This window comes from Phoenix dactylifera, chromosome 13, assembly GCF_051530095.1.
Source record: "Phoenix dactylifera cultivar Ajwa chromosome 13, Ajwa_hap1_PhDact_Kaust_v1.1, whole genome shotgun sequence".
NCBI lineage: Eukaryota > Viridiplantae > Streptophyta > Magnoliopsida > Arecales > Arecaceae > Phoenix > Phoenix dactylifera.
In genome coordinates, this window is record NC_143202.1 from 22,826,855 (window position 1) to 22,848,177 (window position 21,323).

Here is a 21,323-nt window from a genome sequence, read left to right on the forward strand (position 1 = left end):
ATGGCTCAAGGCTCATGGACATCTTTGCCAATAACGTATGTTAATCGTTGTAATTTTGGACCAAGTCTAGCAGCATACATTGACGTCCTTAAATGGTTAATAAAAAAAAAAACTCTCTATATATGGACCATTCTTGGTGGATTTCTTTTGTTTATATGCTACTTATGCAATCAGAGTTTTATATGTCGAGGAATTCCTAAAAAATAGGAAACAATTGCAGATAATCTACCATCAAGGTAGTAGTATGCATTGCATAAAAGTGACGAACAAATCTCATAAACGTTTAAACGCTACTCTTTTATTTCAGCACACCACTACTACGGGAAGTTAATCTTCACTGAAACATGAACCAATTGTAGAAAGAAACCCAACTAGAGCCAGCCCATAGAAGGTGGACGGTTTTAATGAGACGCAGTTTAGGAATAAAGGAACCTAGTGAACCATTCGGCAGACTTTTTTGGATAGCGCTTGAGGTCATCATCATAATCGATATATGTTAGCCCAAATCGTTGGGTGTAGCCTTTGTCCCATTCAAAATTGTCCGTAAGAGACCAAGCAAAGTATCCTTTCACAAGGACTCCCTCTCTACAATTAATAAAGAGATAATGGTTAGAGAATCAAATAAAGTGAAATTCTACAGCAAAATGATTATTAATTTAAATGAATTTATTTTACGTATGATTTTCTTATTTTAAAAAAATCTCAAAATCTGAACAATGAGCACTAGTCATAATCTAGAACCTCATTCTGTTTGTAGGAAAAAAAGTATGTATGCTAGTCTTAATGGACCAAAGTTCACAGGCGATAACTTATGCTGGTAATCACATCATATTGTGCAGTATACTCTACACTTCTTTTGCAATATAGGATTAAGATTCAAGCAGTAGAAGATAGTATTGAATTACTTATATGATTAAATTCTAATAGTCTGATGTAAAACAACTATAGGCAGCGGCCATTGGGTTACCTATTTTGAGCTATGGGCGCACAAGCAAGACCAAAGCATGTCAGCAAAATACAGCCGCCTGTTTCAAAAGTAAAACCCTTTAGTGCCCTGGTACGGGAGTGGGGGATGGCCCTACGTAGAGACAACAACACCAGCTCTACGACGTCCGAATCGAAACATTTTGTTGGCGTTTCTGTGAATAAGAAATGTTGGGCATGGCGAAACGAGCGTTTCTAACTGTTTTGCTTATTTCTTTCTTATTGTGGCGGCGATTATGGTATGGTGGAAATGAACGAAAAGTGAGATGAATGTTATTTTCAAATCGATTAATAGATGGGCCGATCTGTTCAGAAAGATCGATAGAGTAGGAATGGATAGAGAAGAGGAAATCTTTCAAAAATAGGATAAACCTCCCATTTCTTTCTATTGATGAGACAAGATATCTATTTATTCTAGATCCATTGAAAAGAAATCGATATGTATCTGATGGAATCAACAAGGAATCACTTGAAAAAGATATGGAAAACCCTCCCCTATATGATCACCTTTTTTCCATTTTCCAGTCTCCAACGTGGCTACATATGAATGGACTGAAAATCTTATGGAATTTGTAGGCTGGGCCAGTACAACCAGCAAAATCATAAAATTGCAAGCTGGGCTAGACCTATATTTATAAATATCCAAGAGTAGCTTTGGATATAAATGAACTCAATATCAATTACTTGTAGTTTTTCTATTGGCTTATGATATAAATTACTTGTATAATAGGCTGGGCTCAACACATGTCTACACAAGTCTAATTACCTTACTATCTATTGTACAAGTAATTTGTATCACAAGGATGTATGCAATAGCTTCACTTATACTAATCATGAATACCAATTACATAGTAGCCCTTGGCATTATTTTATGGTGGTTTAGCTAAACTTTGTTTGGTCCTACATATCAAGAAAAAAAGATAGTATTGTTATTCTATATATGTTGAAGGCTTATTAATAAGTATAATTATATTATTCTTGGATGTACATACTATATATATTAACCATCTTTTGTTTGTTAAAGTTTGCATATTTATGAAAGCAATAGTTCATAGAAATATCATGTATGAGATCATTACAATTTCACCAAGCTTATGGTGAAGTCACATCTAAGATATGTTGACTTACTGTATGGCTTCACGAATTTGAGCAAGATGGACGGAGAGGTAATTGATTCTATGTGGATCATCACGTGCCTGTTTCAATGTTAGATTTGAATAGTCTATTTCACAAGTACCTGTAAAAAGAGAGTTTCATTTATAACAATAAGAAAAATAGTAGAGATAAGAGGCTTATGCTCCATCGAGGAGTAAAGGAAGAATATCATTTCGTATTCCAAATCTATCTAAAGTTTTCATAAATTTGATCTGATGATTCTATTTATTTATAAGTATTTAAAAAATATGCAATGAAAGACAGTGTTTTGTAGTTCTACATAAAATGTGCTCTAAGGCAACTCGAAAATTAGCAATAGGTTAATCATAGATTTACCTATAATTTTTATTTTAGTTTCTATTGACAGAAGATTTTGTTTTGCAAACCAAAAAGCATAACACATGCAACAAAAACAACTTTAATTAATTTTTGCCCAATCATATGCCCTTATATCTAACCATATTTGCATTGTAAAATTACTCACCATTTTCAGTGATGTATATTTTTGGGTCATTATATCTCCTCTTTGTATATAATAAAAGATTTTTTATTCCACGAGGGTAGACATATATCCATGTATACCATCCTGCAAGAAGGAAAGTGCATTAGATGAAATCTTGGTCATACAAATAATATTAAATGAATATATCCTTAATAATGAGAAATAAATATAATGTTACATGCAAATAAAATATTTAAAGATTTAAAATATGAATTTTTATAAGAGCAAAGGGAGTATGTTATATTTCCTAAGTTATGACTACCTTCAATTTACAATATATGGAGTATACATAAATCAAATGACAAACTATCAACATTCGTGTATATATTGATTCAAAACTTATCCACTTTTTGTTATTTCCAAATGATCATCAAAGATTGGAGACATTATGCCTTTTAATTTTATGAATATTGGTTTGATAAGAAACTATCATCTACTTTAGCATTAGTAAATAAATTATAGTTTATAAGTTAAAAAGTAAGTTAGTTCCTTTTTTGGACCCCCCTATTTAATTTAATTACATAAATTGACATTACCAAAAAATTAAAAAAATTATACAAGAGAGATATCAATTTACTCTACAACTAGTAATAGAAAAATTACAAAATGTTGATCCATGGAGTCATTTTCTCCCTATCAACTATCATTTCAAGTATTAAATTGGATATGTACCTTGGCCTCTAACACTTTCATGTCATTGCTTTATCCTTTATATGAATTGTGTTTCTATTCCATTCAACTAAACTCAACTAAACCTTTATCCCAAACTAGTCGGGGTCGCTACATGAATTCTATTTCTCCATTCTGCTCAGTTTAAGGCTATTTTTTTAAAATGACATTGAGATGTCAAGTTCTTCCTTACTACTTTATACTATGTGATTTTTGATCTACCTTTCTTCCTCTTATCTTTTATATATATATATATATATAATCACTCTTTTATACCAGTTCATCCCTTGTCTTATATTATTATACATATCCAAACTATCTAAATTATCTTGCTCTCAATTTGTCATTAATTGATGGTACCTTCATCTTTTTATGAATAACTTCATTTTTTATTCTTTTATTTTTTGTATTACTAGATATCTATCTCAATATTTTTGTTTTGATGACATTCATCTTGTTCGCATATTATTTTTAATTACTCAATATTCTATTCCATAAAGCATAGCTAGTCATCTAGTTATTCTATAATTTTTTCCCAGCTTGGCAAATATCCTATGACAATATTATATTCTAGATAACTTTTCCATTTTATCCAAACTTGCTTTAATTCTATGAATATCATTCTCTTCAATCTCCCCTTTCTGAAGAATAGTCGATCTTTAACTACCAAAAAAATGATCATTCGTGGAAACTTCATGATTCTCAATTTTTACTTTCATCTTTATTTTGAATTTTACTAATTTAATTGTATTCAGTGCATTCCATATTGGTTCTACTTAATCTAAAATTATTAGATTCTAATTACACTTCTCCATCATTCCAACTTATGATTCATCATGACCTTAGCTTCACTCACCAAGGCCATATCATCTACAAATAGCATGCACTAAGGAATATTACCCTGAATATACTTAGTAAGCTTATTTATAACTTGCACAAAAGGGTAAGAACTTAAAGTAGATTTTTGGTGTAAACCTATTATAATTAGAAGCTTATTAGTATTACCATCAATAGCTCTCACACTAGTAACCACTCTATCATGCATGCCCTTGATCACATTAAAATATATAACATTTTTTTTTATTCACTAACACTCATTGTAAGACTTCTCTAGGATATCATATGCTTTCTTTAAATCAATAAAAACTATATAGAGATCTTGGTCTTTTATTTATATTTCTCCATTAGCCTTTGAAGGAGAAAAATAACTTTCATCACTCTATTTTAGAAAAAAAATTATGTAGTGACATTATATGAGTTAAATATAAGATTTAGACTTGAAAGTTTATAGTTCCATAGTTTAGCGATATTTTTTTTTTTGCTATAGATAGCTTAGTGATGTACCATCAATGTTAGATCTCCGGTCTTTAGCCCAAGTCAAAAATTAAAATATAATAGTATTCTGGAAGACATACGGAAGTCTAAGTTGCCATTTGTAAAATCTGAGTTATCATTTTCTATTTACTAGTTTAACTAATTATATCATCCAAATACGGGCTATGCCAAGTATGAGAAACCTTTAATAGAAAATAGCATATTGGCCATGCATATTCTAAGTGAATTAGAAGATGGAATTTCTTCACTTACTAAAAGAAATTGGGATTGAATGTATAACTATTTCAAGTTTAACTCATTTGCAGGGCAAAATAACAATTAAAAAAGAAAGATGTTGTTTTACCAATTGTCCAATAGGAACACCATCTTTTAGAGCTGCAATAAAAAAAAATTGTATAATTATTAGAAAAGTGACTAAGAATATGGCTTTCAAATTACTTCAAATGATTATTCTTTTCATAAAAGAAGCATTGCATCGACTATTTTTAAACTTTAAGTTCTAAATACTATCATGAATAAGTAACATCCTATCTTATATATAGATAATATCACAAAAAATAGAACAAGTAATAATATATGTTAGTGTTTTAGATGACAAGTTTTAACAAGATAAGCTTCGTATAATTATTGAGATATTAGTTTTAACTCCATGGTTGTATTTTCTAAACATAACCATGTCTATTTCTGAAAGTTCCCATAACCATAATACAAAATTTAATATGCTAACAAAGTACCGTAATTCCTTATAAACTATAAGAATACCTAACTTAGAACTTATTTTCTATCTAAAAAAGGGGCACTTAATTCTTAAATGAACATATACTCATCCATTATAGATTGTGATTGTAGGCTAGACAATCTTATTTTTATTAGCAACAGTCTCACATAATAATAACATATTAAATTTTATTGAATGCCTTAATATATATATATATATATATATATATATATATATATATATATAATATTTGAAAGTCAAGTGAAAACTAAATAATTCAAAAATAAATTTTGATAAGAAAAGTTCACATAACAATGCAAAAATAGAAGATAGATTACAGATCTAATACTTAGATACTTGAGCATATAATATCCATAACTTTGAATATTTAATTAATAATAGTAAAGAATAATTATCATAATATTATGTTGATGATTCATGTCACTCAATGAAGTTAGAACATAAGCAATCCACAGTCATGAAGGCTCACTTTCTTTGGTAGCAAACCCTATTTATAGATATTTTTTTTTTTAATAGTAGCATGATCATAAGCAATTAAGATTTTTTTGAAGTTATATTCAATACATTGTGGCATGAATATTAATGACTAAAAGTTATAATTGGAAAATTTATACTATCTTCTCATCTCTTCAAGTACCTTGCTATAGTGTTAGACAAGCAGATATATTGATATTATAAATATTACCTTTTTAGCTTCCAAAATATGAGCATGCAATACTCTTATATAAAATCAGTATATATATATATATATATATATATATATATATATATATATATATATATATATATATATATATATATATATATATATATATATATATATATATATATATATATATATATATATATATATATATATATATATATATATATATATATATATATATATATATATATATATATATTGTTGCTGGTGGTCCAAACCGAGAACGATTGGCACAGCGGTGTGAACGGGGTTCCGTTTGGGTTGCCTTGGTTGGTGTTGATTGCGCTCCACTTTCCACCGGGAAACCTGCAAGCAAGCCTCGCACCACCACTGGGGTAGTGGGGGCCCTCCGACGATCAAGTCAGAGGAGATTGGAGGAGAAGGAAAGATAATAGTAGCAAGTAGGAGAATGCTCTGGAAGTTCTTGTTTACCCCCCCTTCTCCCCCCAGCCGCATATATACCAGGCTGGGGGGTCTTTCAGGGGGGTTCGTCATCGTGGGGCACGATGGAGCTGCCACTGACACGGCCGTTACAGGGCGTCGTGGGGCAGCGCTGGGTACGGCCGTGACAGGGCGTAGTGGAGCTCCGCCTTGTACGGCTGTTACAGGGGATCGTGGAGCAGCGCCAGATACAACCGTTGCAGGGAGTAGTGGAGCAAGAGGCTGCGGCGTGCCTCTGGGGAATAGCCTGTCGTTGTCGAGAGATGTCCGACTCGGGGTCGGGCTGCAGAGACGAAGATGTCCGACTCGGGGTCGGATTGCTGGATCAAGGGGCTGCCGACTCGGGGTCGGGCTGCGGAGGCGAAGATGTCCGACTCGGGGTCGGATTGCTGGATTAAGGGGCAGCCGACTCGGGGTCGGGCTGCGGAGCCGAAGATGTCCGACTCGGGGTCGGATTGCTAGATCAAGGGGCTGCCGTAGTCTTCCTGGGCGCGCGTGCCGGTCACGTGGAGCATGGTGGCTAAGTTCCCCCGTAACAGTAGCCCCCCACTTCCGAGCCTGGAACCAGAAGGGGAACGGGTGAAGGGAGTGATGCTTCGTGATTGCCGCCATTCCTCGGAGAGGCGTGCGCGCTTCGAGCTCCCCGCCTTCTTTATGGCGTATGGCGGTTGTTGCTGACCTGGCAGTCTGAGGATTTCGGCGGACATCCCTCCTTAATGGCGTCGATTCGCCTTTGGGGCGCGAGCGACCCTTCGGCAGCCAGGCGTCCTCACCGTGGCGTCACCCACCTTTCCGCCTATTTAACTGGGGGCCCTCCTCCGTCCGCCTCTCTCTTTACAGACATCTCCGAGTTTCTCCTTTGCGCTGCCGCCATTGCCGTCGGACTGTTCGCTTGCTCCTCCTTTGACGCTCTCGGAGCCGTTCTTCCTTTTCTTCCGGTGAGTTGCCCCATTCTTCAATTTAAGGCTCTCCATACTTTCTCCTTTTGTATTAGGGTACTCCAGTCGTTCCGGTCCTTTCCCCCTTCTTGACCCCGTCCTGACCGTAGATTCACTGGCCATTAGGGATGGGCGAAGTGAGAGCAGACCGCATTAAGTCGGAGCTGGTCGCTGAAGACCTAGATAGGTTCGTGGCTCGATACCACCTTCCCGAGGCCTGCAATGTTACGCTCCCGGGGCCTGAGGAGAGGATGTCCCATCCTCCTCCAGGGAAGGTCGCCATCAATGAGGGCATTCTTCAGGCTGGGTTTCGCTTTCCCCCCTCGGACTTAGTTGTGCAGGTGCTTCGGGGTTTAAGAGTGGCGCCGACGCAACTGGTGCCGAACTCATGGCGCGCCCTGACGGCCTTCCAGGTTCTCTGCCGCATGCACGAGGTTCCCGCCACCCTGAATGTCTTTTGGGAATGCTACGGCCTGAGCGGCCACCCCCAGGACAAAGGGTGGTGGTGCTTTGCAGCGCGGCGAGGGTGCGGCCTCGTCAAGGAGGCTCCTTCCTCCATTCACGGCTGGAAGGAGCGTTTCTTTTTCATTGATGTAGATCCCTCTTGGGGAATCAGGGCAACCTGGGAGACGCCGATGAAGTCCCCGATTGGCCTATCGAGGTTGTCGAGGGAGGAATCCGATGGCGTCGCCGTCTTGAAGGGGTTGGTTGCCGAGGGCCGGCTCCCCCCGGTGGCTTGCCTTATTTCCGAGGATACCTTGGTGAACGTTGGTCTGAGCTCGGTCCCCACTGACCGTGAGCCCGCCACCATTTCTTTTTTAGCTCTTTTCTCCTCTTTCGTCTCGTTCTTTCCTTCAGTTTCTCAACCTCCGACCACCTCGTCCTTTTTGCAGAGATCGACGACGTCATGCGGTCGGACAAGGCAACGGCTGTTGGTAGGACGTCCCTACTGGAAGCAGTCCGGAGGAAGAAACGAGCTCCTCCGAGCGGGGCCCCACCGGCAAAGAAGTCCCGCCGGCAGGCGACTCCGACGCCGACAGACGGGTCCGGACCCACCGATCAGGGGGACGCCGCGGGCGCGGACCGGGAGTTGACGCTGTATCAGCCATCCGATGCCGAGACTACCGTTTCTCCGGAGGCATCACCCGGGCGCGCCCGAGATGGACGGGTCGGACGTGATCGGTCCCCAGCCCAGCCTTCGACTCGGTCGGCTCCGGATGATACGAGGAGGGACGCGCCGAGGCCCCGGCCGAGCGGGACCCTGTCAATTCCAGGGGCGGTCCCCGCCCCGAGCATGGTCAGCATGACTCTTCCCCAAGCGATGGGTAAGGGTAAGGCTGCAGAACCACCGTCCGACTCCGGGGAGAAGTCGGGGTCGGCCTTCACTTTCGCCGGCGCCCGAAACCTCATCGAGACGGTACTGCTGGAGAAGGACCGCAGGCAGGTCCGGGAGATGAGGGTCCCTGACGTTGGGGCTGCCAGCTGCGTCTGTCTCATGTCGGTGAGTGTTCTTTCGGTCGCTTTCATCATTTATAGGCTCTATTGATCCCCGCCTGACGCCCTCGTCTTTCCTATCTCTTAGCTCGCCCAGTACATGATCCGCCTGGAGGAGTGCTACGAGGAACAGGCGAGGCTTCTGGCGAGGGCCGAGAGCCAACTGAAGGCAGTAGAGGAGGGAGGTCAGGCTGCGGCGGGGAGGACGACCAGGGACCTCGAGATGAGGCTCCGGGTGGCCGAAGAGCGGGCACTCGGCTTCGTCACCCTCGAGAAGCAACTGTTGGAGGCTCAGGAGCAACTCAAGGTTGCCTCGGGTCTCGAGGGCGAGATCAAGAAGGCGGAGGAGCGGGCCGAGAAGCAGTCCCGGAAGGCTGCCGACTACCGAAAGAGGTGGGAGAAGGCCCAGCGGTCAGCCGACAACGCCCGCAACCGAACCCGGTCTCTTGAAGCCAAGCTGGGCGAATTGGAGTCGGCCTTGGAGAAGTCCCGCGCGAGCGACCAGGAGCTTCATTCGCGCCTGGAGGAGGCTGAGGCTGCTCGCATTGCTGCCGAGGCGAAGTACAAGGAGGCTCAGGCTGATCTGCTGAGGGTCTCCTCCGAGGCGGACGACCGGATTGTGGCGAAGGTCTTGGAGGCGAAGGCTCAGATTATGGAGCGGGCAGAGGCGGCGCTGGCCGAGAAGAGTGCGGAGATCGGGCGTCAGGCGGTACAGGCTTATCGTCAGTCCGCCGAGTTCACCCGTGATATGTCGGAGGCGGTACAGGCCTATCGTCAGTCTGACGAGTTCGTCCGTGACATGTCGGACGCGGGGTCCGACTCCTTTGTCTTAGGCTTCGAGGAAGGCCTGGCAAGGGTGTCGGCTAAGTACCCCGAAATTGACCTGAGTGGGATCTCCCTTCTCGACTCCCCTCCGGCGCCATTGCCTGCTGCTTCTTCAACCGTCTCCCTACCCCCTGCGGACGTGCCCGGCGTTCCCGACCCGGGGGTTCCTCCAAGCTGACCTTCTGTATTTTCGTTCTTTTCTTTGTGTGTTGGCGTTTTGCCAAGTTGTATGGGTCTCGGCCCTGAAACAATGAAAGTTAATGCAAATAGAGTTTCTTCATTTCACTTTCGTCCTTCTTCTTTTTAACTCTTGGTAGCGTCTCGCTGACTCCCGACTCTTGAAATTCTTCTGGCGCTAGGCCAGGTATCTGAGGGTTAGGCCTCAGGGAATTCTTCCGGCGCTAAGCCAGGCATCCGAGGGTTAGGCCTCAGGAACTTCTTCCGGCGCTAAGCCAGGCATCCGAGGGTTTGGCCTCAGGAACTTCTTCCGGCGCTAAGCCAGGCATCCGAGGGTTAGGCCTCAGGAACTTCTTCCGGCGCTAAGCCAGGCATCCGAGGGTTAGGCCTCAGGAACTTCTTCCGGCGCTAAGCCAGGCATCCGAGGGTTAGGCCTCAGGAACTTCTTCCGGCGCTAAGCCAGTCATCCGAGGGTTAGGCCTCAGGAACTTCTTCCGGCGCTAAGCCAGGCATCCGAGGGTTAGGCCTCAGGAACTTCTTCCGGCGCTAAACCAGGCATCCGAGGGTTAGGCCTCAGGAACTTCTTCCGGCGCTAAGCCAGTCATCCGAGGGTTAGGCCTCAGGAACTTCTTCCGGCGCTAAGCCAGGCATCCGAGGGTTAGGCCTCAGGAACTTCTTCCGGCGCTAAGCCAGGCATCCGAGGGTTAGGCCTCAGGAACTTCTTCCGGCGCTAAGCCAGTCATCCGAGGGTTAGGTCTCAGGAACTTCTTCCGGCGCTAAGCCAGGCATCCGAGGGTTAGGCCTCAGGAACTTCTTCCGGCGCTAAGCCAGGCATCCGAGGGTTAGGCCTCAGGAACTTCTTCCGGCGCTAAGCCAGGCATCCGAGGGTTAGGCCTCAGGAACTTCTTCCGGCGCTAAGCCAGGCATCCGAGGGTTAGGCCTCAGGAACTTCTTCCGGCGCTAAGCCAGGCATCCGAGGGTTAGGCCTCAGGAAATTCTTCCGGCGCTAAGCCAGGCATCCGAGGGTTAGGCCTCAGGAAATTCCGCTCGTTGGTCGGCCAAGGCTGGCGCAAGCCGAGGCGACCGGTCGGGGCTTCAGGCTAGTCTGCTCCCGGGATGATCATCGGGTTAGCCTGGCATCCGAGGGCCGAGCGTCGGGAGATTCCGCTCGTTGGTCGGCCAAGGCCGGCGCAAGCCGAGGCGACCGGTCGGGGCTTCAGGCTAGTCTGCTCCCGGGATGACCATCGGGTTAGCCTGGCATCTGAGGGTTGTCAGGCCTCAGGAAATTCCGCTCGTTGGTCGGCCAAGGCTGGCGCAAGCCGAGGCGACCGGTCGGGGCTTCAGGCTAGTCTGCTCCCGGGATGATCATCGGGTTAGCCTGGCATCCGAGGGCCGAGCCTCGGGAAATTCCGCTCGTTGGTCGGCCAAGGCTGGCGCAAGCCGAGGCGACCGGTCGGGGCTTCAGGCTAGTCTGCTCCCGGGATGATCATCGGGTTAGCCTGGCATCCGAGGGCCGAGCCTCGGAAAATTCCGCTCGCTGGTCGTGCGCCTGTCGCTTGCCGCCCGACGGAATTTCTCCGTGGCCAGCTGCGATCGTGTTTCTCCTCCTCTCCAAGCGTCGCCTGGGGAACACCAGATGGGCATTAAATGCTAATTGAGGGGTTACCTGGGAAATCGGATCGCCAGTTGCTGCTTGCGAGGAGTGTCAGTTAAGCGGCCGCGATACGCGCGTTCTTCGAGGCGGATGCGGGCTGGGCGCGAGCGGAGATATGTGGACCTAGGGGTACAGGCCACCCGGAGTGTCCTGCACAAAGAATGCGATTAAGGAAAATAACGCTTAGGAAATCGCGGGAAGATACGCCTCGAGAGCTGGATCGGCTCCGGATTCAATGCTTGTTGTCGAACTGTCGACCATTATCCGAGATGAGGACCCGAGGTACCCCAAATCGGACAATGATGTTCTTCTTCACGAACTTTCGGACTTGCGCCTCCGTGATAGTGGCCAGCGGCTCTGCCTCCACCCACTTGGTGAAGTAGTCGATTGCAACAATCAAAAATTTCCGCTGAGCTGAAGCGACGGGGAATGGTCCGAGGATATCCATTCCCCACTGGGCGAAGGGCCAGGGTGCAGTGATTGGTGCCAAGGGGACAGAAGGGACTCTCTGGACGTTGGCGTGGAGCTGGCAGGCGTCGCATTTCCGTACATGATCCTTTGAGTCCTCCAACAAGGTAGGCCAATAATAGCCTTGCCTCATGATCTTGTGCGCCAAGGACCTAGCCCCCAAGTGTGATCCGCAAACGCCTTCGTGGACTTCGCCGAGGACGTAGGCCGCTTCCGAGGGGCGGAGGCACTTTAAGAGGGGGGCGGTGAACGAGGTCCGATACAGCCTCCCTTCATAGAGTACGTAGTGGGCGGACTTCATAACAAGTCGCCGAGCTTGATCTTCGTCTTCAGGGAGGATCCCTTCGGCGAGGTAGGCGACAAGCGGGTCCATCCAAGACGGCTCCGGATCAATCGCCATCACCGCTCCAGCCTCGCCGATGCTCGGGGCATCCAGGGTCTCCAGGTAGATCGCCCTCGACAAGTTGTGCGCGTCTGCGCTCACTAAGCGGGACAACCTGTCGGCCCTGGCATTTTCACTTCTTGGGACCTGCTGGATGTCGACACTGCCGAGGTCGGAAATGAGTGCTTGCACCTTCCGGACGTAATTCTGCATGGTCGGGTTTCGGGCTTCCAGCGTAGCCTTGTTGAAGCGGGTAAGATAATCCCGCAAGCTTTCTCCCTCGTTTTGTCGGACATCAAAGAGGGAGTCGGAGACCAGTCGCCGCCGGCTACTGACGGCGAAATGGGTGATGAAGAGGCGAGTAAACTGGTCGAAGGACTGGATTGAGTTAGCCTCCAAGCCGGCGAACCACGCCCTTGCCGGGCCACGGAGGGTTGCCGGGAAGGCCTTGCAGAGGAGAGGATCTGATGCTCCGTGGAGGAGCATAAGGGTCCTGAAACTCTCGACGTGATCCCGCGGGTCCGCCGCCCCGTCATAGGGCTCGATCGCCGGCATTTTAAACCCCGGCGGATTCGGGGTCCGCAGGATCCTCGAGGCAAGCGCCGGCTGGGAGGAGATCTCCAAGTCGGCGAAGGGATCTTTGGAGTGGCCCTTCAGGACCTGGAGTTGTCGGTGGAGATCGTCCACCCGCCGGTCCAGGGAGCGCGACCGATGGGTGGGAGACAAGGTGCACCGAGAGGGGGACCGACTGGAGCGCGGGTTCCTTGAGGACTGGAGGGTCTGGGAACGCGCCCGGGCCCGCCTCTCGTACCCCGCGCAGCTCCGATGGGAAGGTCCCGGCAGAATGGACCGTGCTCGAGAATCTTCCTCGCGCCGGCGCTCCTCCCCATGGGAGAGGAAGGAGCGCGGGTTGAGGAGGACAGGTGAGCGCTCAGGGAGCAGCGGCTCCTGGGCCCGCTGCGGCGCCCGAGACATCACACCCTGCAGGTTCTGCACTGCCTCCGCGAGGGTGCGAACCTGCTGGGCTAACTGGTCGAACTGAGCGGCTTCGACCATCTGAATGGGGGGTGGAACGGTGGAGTGTTGCTGAGAATGTGTTGGAGACGCAGCGGCCTCCCGGCCGGAGGCGCGAGAGGCCCCGCGACCGGAGGCATTGGAAGCTCCACGACCACCTCGCCGTGCCATTACGATCGCTCTGAGATTCGGTGCCCTTCCTCTAGCGCCAACTGTTGCTGGTGGTCCAAACCGAGAACGATTGGCACAGCGGTGTGAACGGGGTTCCGTTTGGGTTGCCTTGGTTGGTGTTGATTGCGCTCCACTTTCCACCGGAAAACCTGCAAGCAAGCCTCGCACCACCACTGGGGTAGTGGGGGCCCTCCGACGATCAAGTCAGAGGAGATTGGAGGAGAAGGAAAGATAATAGTAGCAAGTAGGAGAATGCTCTGGAAGTTCTTGCTTACCCCCCCTTCTTCCCCCAGCCGCATATATACCAGGCTGGGGGGTCTTTCAGGGGGGTTCGTCATCGTGGGGCACGATGGAGCTGCCACTGACACGGCCGTTACAGGGCGTCGTGGGGCAGCGCTGGGTACGGCCGTGACAGGGCGTAGTGGAGCTCCGCCTTGTACGGCTGTTACAGGGGATCGTGGAGCAGCGCCAGATACAACCGTTGCAGGGAGTAGTGGAGCAGGAGGCTGCGGCGTGCCTCTGGGGAATAGCCTGTCGTTGTCGAGAGATGTCCGACTCGGGGTCGGGCTGCGGAGACGAAGATGTCCGACTCGGGGTCGGATTGCTGGATCAAGGGGCTGCCGACTCGGGGTCGGGCTGCGGAGGCGAAGATGTCCGACTCGGGGTCGGATTACTGGATTAAGGGGCAGCCGACTCGGGGTCGGGCTGCGGAGCCGAAGATGTCCGACTCGGGGTCGGATTGCTGGATCAAGGGGCTGCCGTAGTCTTCCTGGGCGCGCGTGCCGGTCACGTGGGGCATGGTGGCTAAGTTCCCCCGTAACATATATATATATATATATATATATATATATATATATATATATATATATATATATATATATATATATAATGAATATGATGTATAATTTGAGAATATTTAAACCATAAAATAGTAGATAGGCCATCTAAATATATAATCCATCCTTGTTGTTTGGGACACATTCCATTTTCAAATATCTACCATTCTTCAACTTATGCCACTTAAAAAATTTAATTATTCGATACTTGATATCCTTTTCTATTTGTTAATTTATCATTTAAAAATATTTTATTTAATAGCTGAAATTAAATGGAAACTAAAATTCTTATATATGATTAATCTATTCAGCCATTTAGGCATTTAGTATTACAATTTATTATATACATATTGAAAATAAATATGAAACTATTGATAATATGTTATATCACAATTTTACTAATTTGGAGACATCACCGTAATTAAAAAAGATAGAAGTAAGAAACTATCAAATATTTAGATTATTATGTTGATTGAAGTATCCTTCTCTCTTTCCTTTTCTGCAATTTATATTATCTTCTAATAAAAATCATAGAGTCAGGAGAGGGGGGGGGGGGGGGGGGGGGGGGGGGGGTGTGGGAAGGACGGGCAGGGGCTTTTCTTACTTTTTGAGAAAAGGACAAGCAAAAACCTAACATATGTAGGGATGAGGGTTTGATGGACTTTTCATAGGAAATCAAATAGGCACAAAATATATGTATTTAAACCCCAAGAAGTAAAATAAATGATTAACAACTTTGAGAAAACCAAAAAAGATCAAAATTTTTCACTTTTTTTTACTGTTTACATTCAAACTTCGGAGTAGAAAGGAAAGCCATTTTGGATGATGAAACCTTCTAAAAGTAATAAAAAAATAAATATAGAAGAAACTTGCGAACAAAAAATATTTTTATTAAATTAGTCAATCAATTGACATACCATATTGGTTGGCATATGAGTCACTAAGGATACCAAGTTGCTTGGCATATGAGTCACTATTAGGCGAATAGTTCTGTGAGATTGGAACACTTTGTGCATGTGTAGAAGTATAATAGTTAATTCCAATAAAATCATAGGACTCTTTAATCATCTCTGACTGCTCGCTTGAAAAGAAAGGAAGCCTCTCCCTAACCAATGCTCTCATGTTGAATGGATAATCTCCATAGACTAATGGATCCATGAACCTGTGTAAATTTGATAAATTAAGATGAAAGTTAGAAAAATAGTATACCATGTACATGTTAATATATTTTTATAGAAATTATAATGATGATAATTTATATTTTCACTAACCATCCAAGCATGAACTCAATGGCTCTATTTGCAGCCTCTTTGTCTTGATACGATTTTGAATATGGCTCAAACCACATACTTAAAAGGGTAATTCCGACTTCACCTTGTTGTTTAGCCTAACATACAATTCATAGCTGGTATTAATAAGGTTCGAAATTGCATGTAGACGATAAAAATGAATTAAAAATTAAATAAATATTATGGATTCCAATCAATTTAAAAGTAATGTATAATTGTTTATATATTTTATGTAAGAAAGTAATAGAGTTCATTCTCAATAGGTAGAATCACCCATGCAATAGCTGATTGGAATGTTAGTAAATATGACAAGTTAAATAATTTATATTTTTGAAATGGTTCATATCATTTTATAGAACTTATTTGATGGATACAATTTATTTCAAAATTTTTGTATATTCAAAAACAACATTATCAATTAAAAAGCAAGTACATATGTAATATGCAATAATTAATCATCACAAAATTTAATTTCATCTTACTTGAAATTGGTTTTTGTAGAGCCTAGCAGCTGCTGCATGAGAAAGAATAAGGTTATGAGCAACAATATATGGTTCCTTCATTGAGTCACCCTCCGGAGATCCGAATAATTTAGAGCTCCTCCCAGGTGCATGCTTTCCAAAAGAATATCCCATAGTACTAAAACTCCATGGCTCATTTAAAGTGATCCAGTATTTAACTCGGTCTCCAAATTCTTCAAAGCATATGTTTGAAAAATCCTTGAAGTCGTTCCTAAGACAAAAATGAGAAAAAAAATGAAGAGTTCAAAAAATGTACCATAAGAGAACTACAAAATAATTATAACATCTATATAACCTTATACAAAAAAATAACTTGGGTGATATTAATTAGAACTACATAAAGTCAGCATAATAATTTTATAAAATAATATATACTATATACATATTAGGTTCCTTTACATAATAAAGATGAGTTCATAGTTGGAGATCAAAATACAAAAACCGATCGTAAATCTACAACCTATAACATGATACATGAGAACACTTATCTAGATATATCCAGATGCAATAATTGCATTATCAATTCTCCTGTATTATATAATATCACAATGAGTTAAGAAATATTTGCTCTTTTTTAAATTTAAAGCTAAAAATTGTGTTAAATAGAATAACTTATTTGTAACTATTACCATTATTGACATATCGTACCCCATTTATTTTAATTTTATCTTCACCATTTGAGTATATAAGTTTTAGCCTTATTGAACGTTAGATTTAAGATTAATTATGTCCACATTTCCACCAAAAATACTAGTTCTGTTCGTAATCTTTGGGTGATGACATGATGAAAATAGAAAAATCATTGTCAATAAACTTAGACACTTACACAATCTGACTGCTCAAGAAGCCTCCATATGCATCCTCTAATGCTTGTGGTACATCCCAATGAAATAGGGTGACAAAGGGCTTTATTCCTGCACAATAATCACGAAAGTATTATATAATTGTCGAGACTTGCAAAAGGATGAAAAACATTTAAGATTATCTTTACTTGTTATTACCATATTTTATTAACTCGTTGATGAGATCATTGTAGTATTTGATTCCTTCTGGGTTTACTCCATCTTTTAATGTGCCCTCTGCAAGGTTAAGATGCTCATGATTATGGATAAAATTGATGCAAGCTATACTGCCTCCGCGTTCAAGTAAGTTTCATCATAAAGAATTCTTATGGAATTTTGGAGGCAAGTACGACACCTAAGCTGGTTGTGCTCCAAAATCTATATTCATAATTGACAACTTAGATGGTTAGCTTACACTTCAGTTCAACAAACTCCATAGCTATGCATAGAATTTAACAACTAGAAGAAGCATTGATATCTATAGACATGAAACACAGAATAAGAACTTTACTTGGCAATATCCTTGACCAAGAAATGGAGAATCGGTATGAATCCATACCTATATCCTTCATTATTTTAACATCTTCCTGTGACCATAATAAGTAAAAGGATTTGAGTTAAGAGGTGCTATAAGTACTGGGAAGGAAAAAGCTATCAAGTCGACCTTCGCAATACCTACTTTGAATCTGTGGTATGAGTCAGTAGCAATGTCTCCGGTGCTTTTGTCTTGAATTTTATCTATAAAATATCATGAAAGCATTGACATGAGACCAGGATTCTGCCCCAATATGCAAAGACAAACCTTTAATTTAAGAAAAGGAAAAAGCAACCCTTCCATGTAGCATCAACAAAGATTTGAACAAGGATTCTACTCATGCAGAAGAGAATAACCAGGAAATTAAAGTTTCTTAGTTCCCTTATTGCTGTATGTCTTTGCATAGGGGAATAGGTGCTAAAATTAAAATAATTTTAAATGTATAAAAACATGTTTATGTGTGTAATTATAGTCAATTGTGTGTATGTATATGTATGTATGTATGTACATATATTATATGCATGCATGCATGTATGTTCATGCTCTAGGTTAAGATGCAAAGCGAACTTTTTTTTGTTGGTCATTTCTAGCAGTTTTAGGTTTGAATACTTAGCTTATCCATCTCCTTTTGATTATTTGAATACATGTTTATGTGTGTACTGTATGTATATGTATATACGTATGTACATATATTATATGCATGCATGCACGTATGTTCATGCTCTAGGTTGAGATGCTGAGCGAACTTTTTTTTTGTTGGTCATTTCTAGCAGTTTTAGGTTTGAATACTTAGCTTATACATCTCTTTTGATTATTTGACTTTTAGTTGAAGTTATGGACTATAGATGAGTAGGGAAGCAAATTAAGTATCCAACTTTGTGCAACAAATGTCTGTAAAGACCATATTCTAGTTATGTGAATTTGAAGAGGAGATGGAACTAATCAGGAGGTGTTGATCCTCATGGATACCGACTATAAGGCAAGAGCTAATCTAAGCACAACTCCAATCTCTGGTGCATGAAAAGTGCGAAAAAAAGACCACTTTTTTGAGCGTAAAATGATAGATATACTTTAAATAATAAATAATTAGTTTAGTACTAATTCTCATGTACTAGATACTTTGACCGAAACTATTCTTCAACCTTCAATTAAAGAATCATGGAGTAATTGAGGCATGATCCTTGATTGGCTGCCCCTTTATGTTCAATCCTTCAACATGGTTGCCAACAAGTATAGAGTAAATACGACTATGTGCATAAATAAAACTAACGAGTTGCACCACACAAACTAACTGTGAAGAGAAATTAAATTGAAATGCTCACCATAAATGTGTTAGCTAGACATAAATTGATACAAATCTTTTTCCATAAAAAAGAATATAAAATTTAGAAAACTTCTTTTTGGTTATTATAGATATGGATGGTAATATATGAAAACTTGTAGCTAACCCGACTTGATGTCATGTCAAGAAGCTTTGATTTATAACCATTAATATGTTGACACTCATAACCCATTTGACCCATAAAGTAATCTAATATGCAAAGGTTGTTCTTCTATCAACCCAACTTACTATATCTAAATCTTTATATTTCATGACTTGTAATATTTAAAAAATTAATCACTCACAGTATCTTTACTTAAAGACATGGATGATTTAACTTGACTTATATCGCCTAATCCAAATAGAACTCTATCATCATGATCTGAGTCATGTCAAAGTTCTAACCCATATCGACCTGTTTAGGTTTCGGTCAAGAGTTTGAACCATACCCAACCTGAACTGAAGAACTTCTTGACCTATGCCCCACCCAAATTGCTTGGTTGAGTCAGGTTAATATATTTTGCCATCCCTAATTGTAGAAACCAACTTATTAGTTGCAATAATCTTAGCAACTATTTAGGACATCTATCATCTTAATATATCTTAGAATATTTTTGCCAAAAACTTCCTTGTTCTTGTTGTGCTCATGGACGAAAGATCAATATCAATCATCCCCAAACAAAACCATTGAAGGACTTCAAAATCCTTCAGACTCATAAGCAGGAGCAAGAAAGCTTGATCATTGTAATTTATCATATGCCTTTATGAGATTATGATCCCTTTCTATATTCTGATCATGCCCTCATACGCATCTATAACAATAAATATTATACGCTAGTTTTTGATGAAATAAGATATAACAGTTGTTATAAATAAAGAAGAATAAAGTAGAATAATCTCATGATTAGTGAAAGAACTTTCATAACTCTCTTTGTTATCTAATCATTTAATCTATCTTTTTTATGAGCAATTTTTTCACAAAAAATATTGAGGAGCAAGCCCTAGACTAAACTGAGTGTTAAAATAAGTTGAAATAGACAAAAATAAAATTAGAATTTTTTATGTATAAATCCTCATGAATATGTGAAATTACATGAATACCCTCATAGAGTTGCTATTTGTATGTATAATATTATAAATGTTTCTTTTTGCATGTTAAGGATATTTTAGTAAGTAAAATTTTAAATTGCTAATTTTTTAACGACATTAGATGGTGTAAGTATATATGCAAGAAAAAAGAAAAAAATATATATACATGCAACACGAGTGTTTTATAAGAGTATACATGAAATATCAATTTTGAGAGGTATTCTCGTAAATTCTAATATTTAGGAGGGTATATTTGCAAAAAATCTATTGTTATATTAGCTGGCCGTATTTCAATGCATGAATGGATTATACGTGAATAACCTATCCAACGGCGAGTTATGGAAGGAAAGAGGAATTTTGAGCAGCGGTAGAAGCATGTTTGCAGAACTTATTATCTATAAACTTTAGAAATAAACTAATATATAGATGACTTATTATCCTTAAACTTTAGAAATAAACTAATAGTTGACTTATAATTTCAATTTATTATCCTAGTCTTTGGGGTAGCAAGCGTCCACCTGCAGGGCAATCATTTTCTTTTCCTAGATCTTCCAATGGTTTCATATGATTTTTACTTTTAAGTACAAAAAAAAGAAAAAAATGATAGTGGAGGTTTCAAAGCGACAACCTTTGTTGTTATGGGTGAAGGTGTCCCATATACTTGGCCCTTTCCCTCCTTCATTCCACGCTCCTTCCACCTTCACCATGTCCCATCAGCAAACAGCCCATATTAGTGGCATGGATGGATGTGTGTGTGTGTGAGTGAGAGAGAGAGAGAGAGAGAGAGAGAGACCTGGTAAGCAGAAGACGCAGCACCAAAGGCAAAACCAGGAGGGAAGCTACTCCTTCCTAAAGTCACCTTAGCTGGAACCAGGGGCGGCCCAATACATTTGGGGGCCTAAGGCGAATCCAATAGATGAGGCCTTTTTTTTAATAATAAAATTTTAAATAGGTATAAAATATTTTTTAAAAATGATATAAAAATAGATAGTAATCAAGTATAATATTCCAATAAAGATACACGAATCTAATAAAAATAGATAAGAAGTCTTTTCAATTTAATATAATTTTTGAATGAAAATATAGAAAAGTAATTAATCTAAGAAAAGAGCCATGAAACTGATTAAATAACTGAGATAATGCTTAATAATACTTTCATTCTGTCAAGTAAGAGTAGAATAGGAAAAGATCATCCTATGGCACTTCATGGTCAAGATAAAGAAATTATGGAAATTA

At 41.7% G+C, this 21,323-nt stretch overlaps 1 protein-coding gene across 1 annotated transcript; it reads right to left on the minus strand.

Moving 5' to 3' along the window:
• Nucleotides 1–276: 276 nt before the first annotated feature.
• LOC120112257 (furostanol glycoside 26-O-beta-glucosidase-like) lies at nucleotides 277–20,827 on the minus strand. The gene is made up of 13 exons (XM_088709727.1): nucleotides 20,716–20,827; nucleotides 17,822–17,880; nucleotides 17,654–17,729; nucleotides 17,302–17,379; nucleotides 17,127–17,214; nucleotides 16,262–16,511; nucleotides 15,762–15,877; nucleotides 15,408–15,652; nucleotides 6,022–6,025; nucleotides 4,989–5,020; nucleotides 2,624–2,725; nucleotides 2,113–2,221; nucleotides 277–585 (listed from the first exon to the last, which is right to left on the minus strand). The coding sequence occupies exons 1-13, from the start codon at nucleotides 20,792–20,794 to the stop codon at nucleotides 417–419; spliced, it is 1,407 nt and encodes a 468-aa protein (XP_088565853.1). The 5' UTR covers nucleotides 20,795–20,827; the 3' UTR covers nucleotides 277–416.
• Between the last annotated feature and the right edge of the window lie 496 nt (nucleotides 20,828–21,323).

Coding starts and splice junctions, on each gene's coding strand:
- LOC120112257 (XM_088709727.1), bottom strand. CDS start 20,794: ATGGTGAAGGTGGAAGGAGCGTGGAATGAAGGAGGGAAAGGGCCAAGT. Junction 17,730..17,821: donor ACTCATACCACAGATTCAAA/GTAGGTATTGCG, acceptor TTATGGTCACAG/GAAGATGTTAAAATAATGAA. Junction 15,878..16,261: donor TCTACAAAAACCAATTTCAA/GTAAGATGAAAT, acceptor ATTGTATGTTAG/GCTAAACAACAAGGTGAAGT.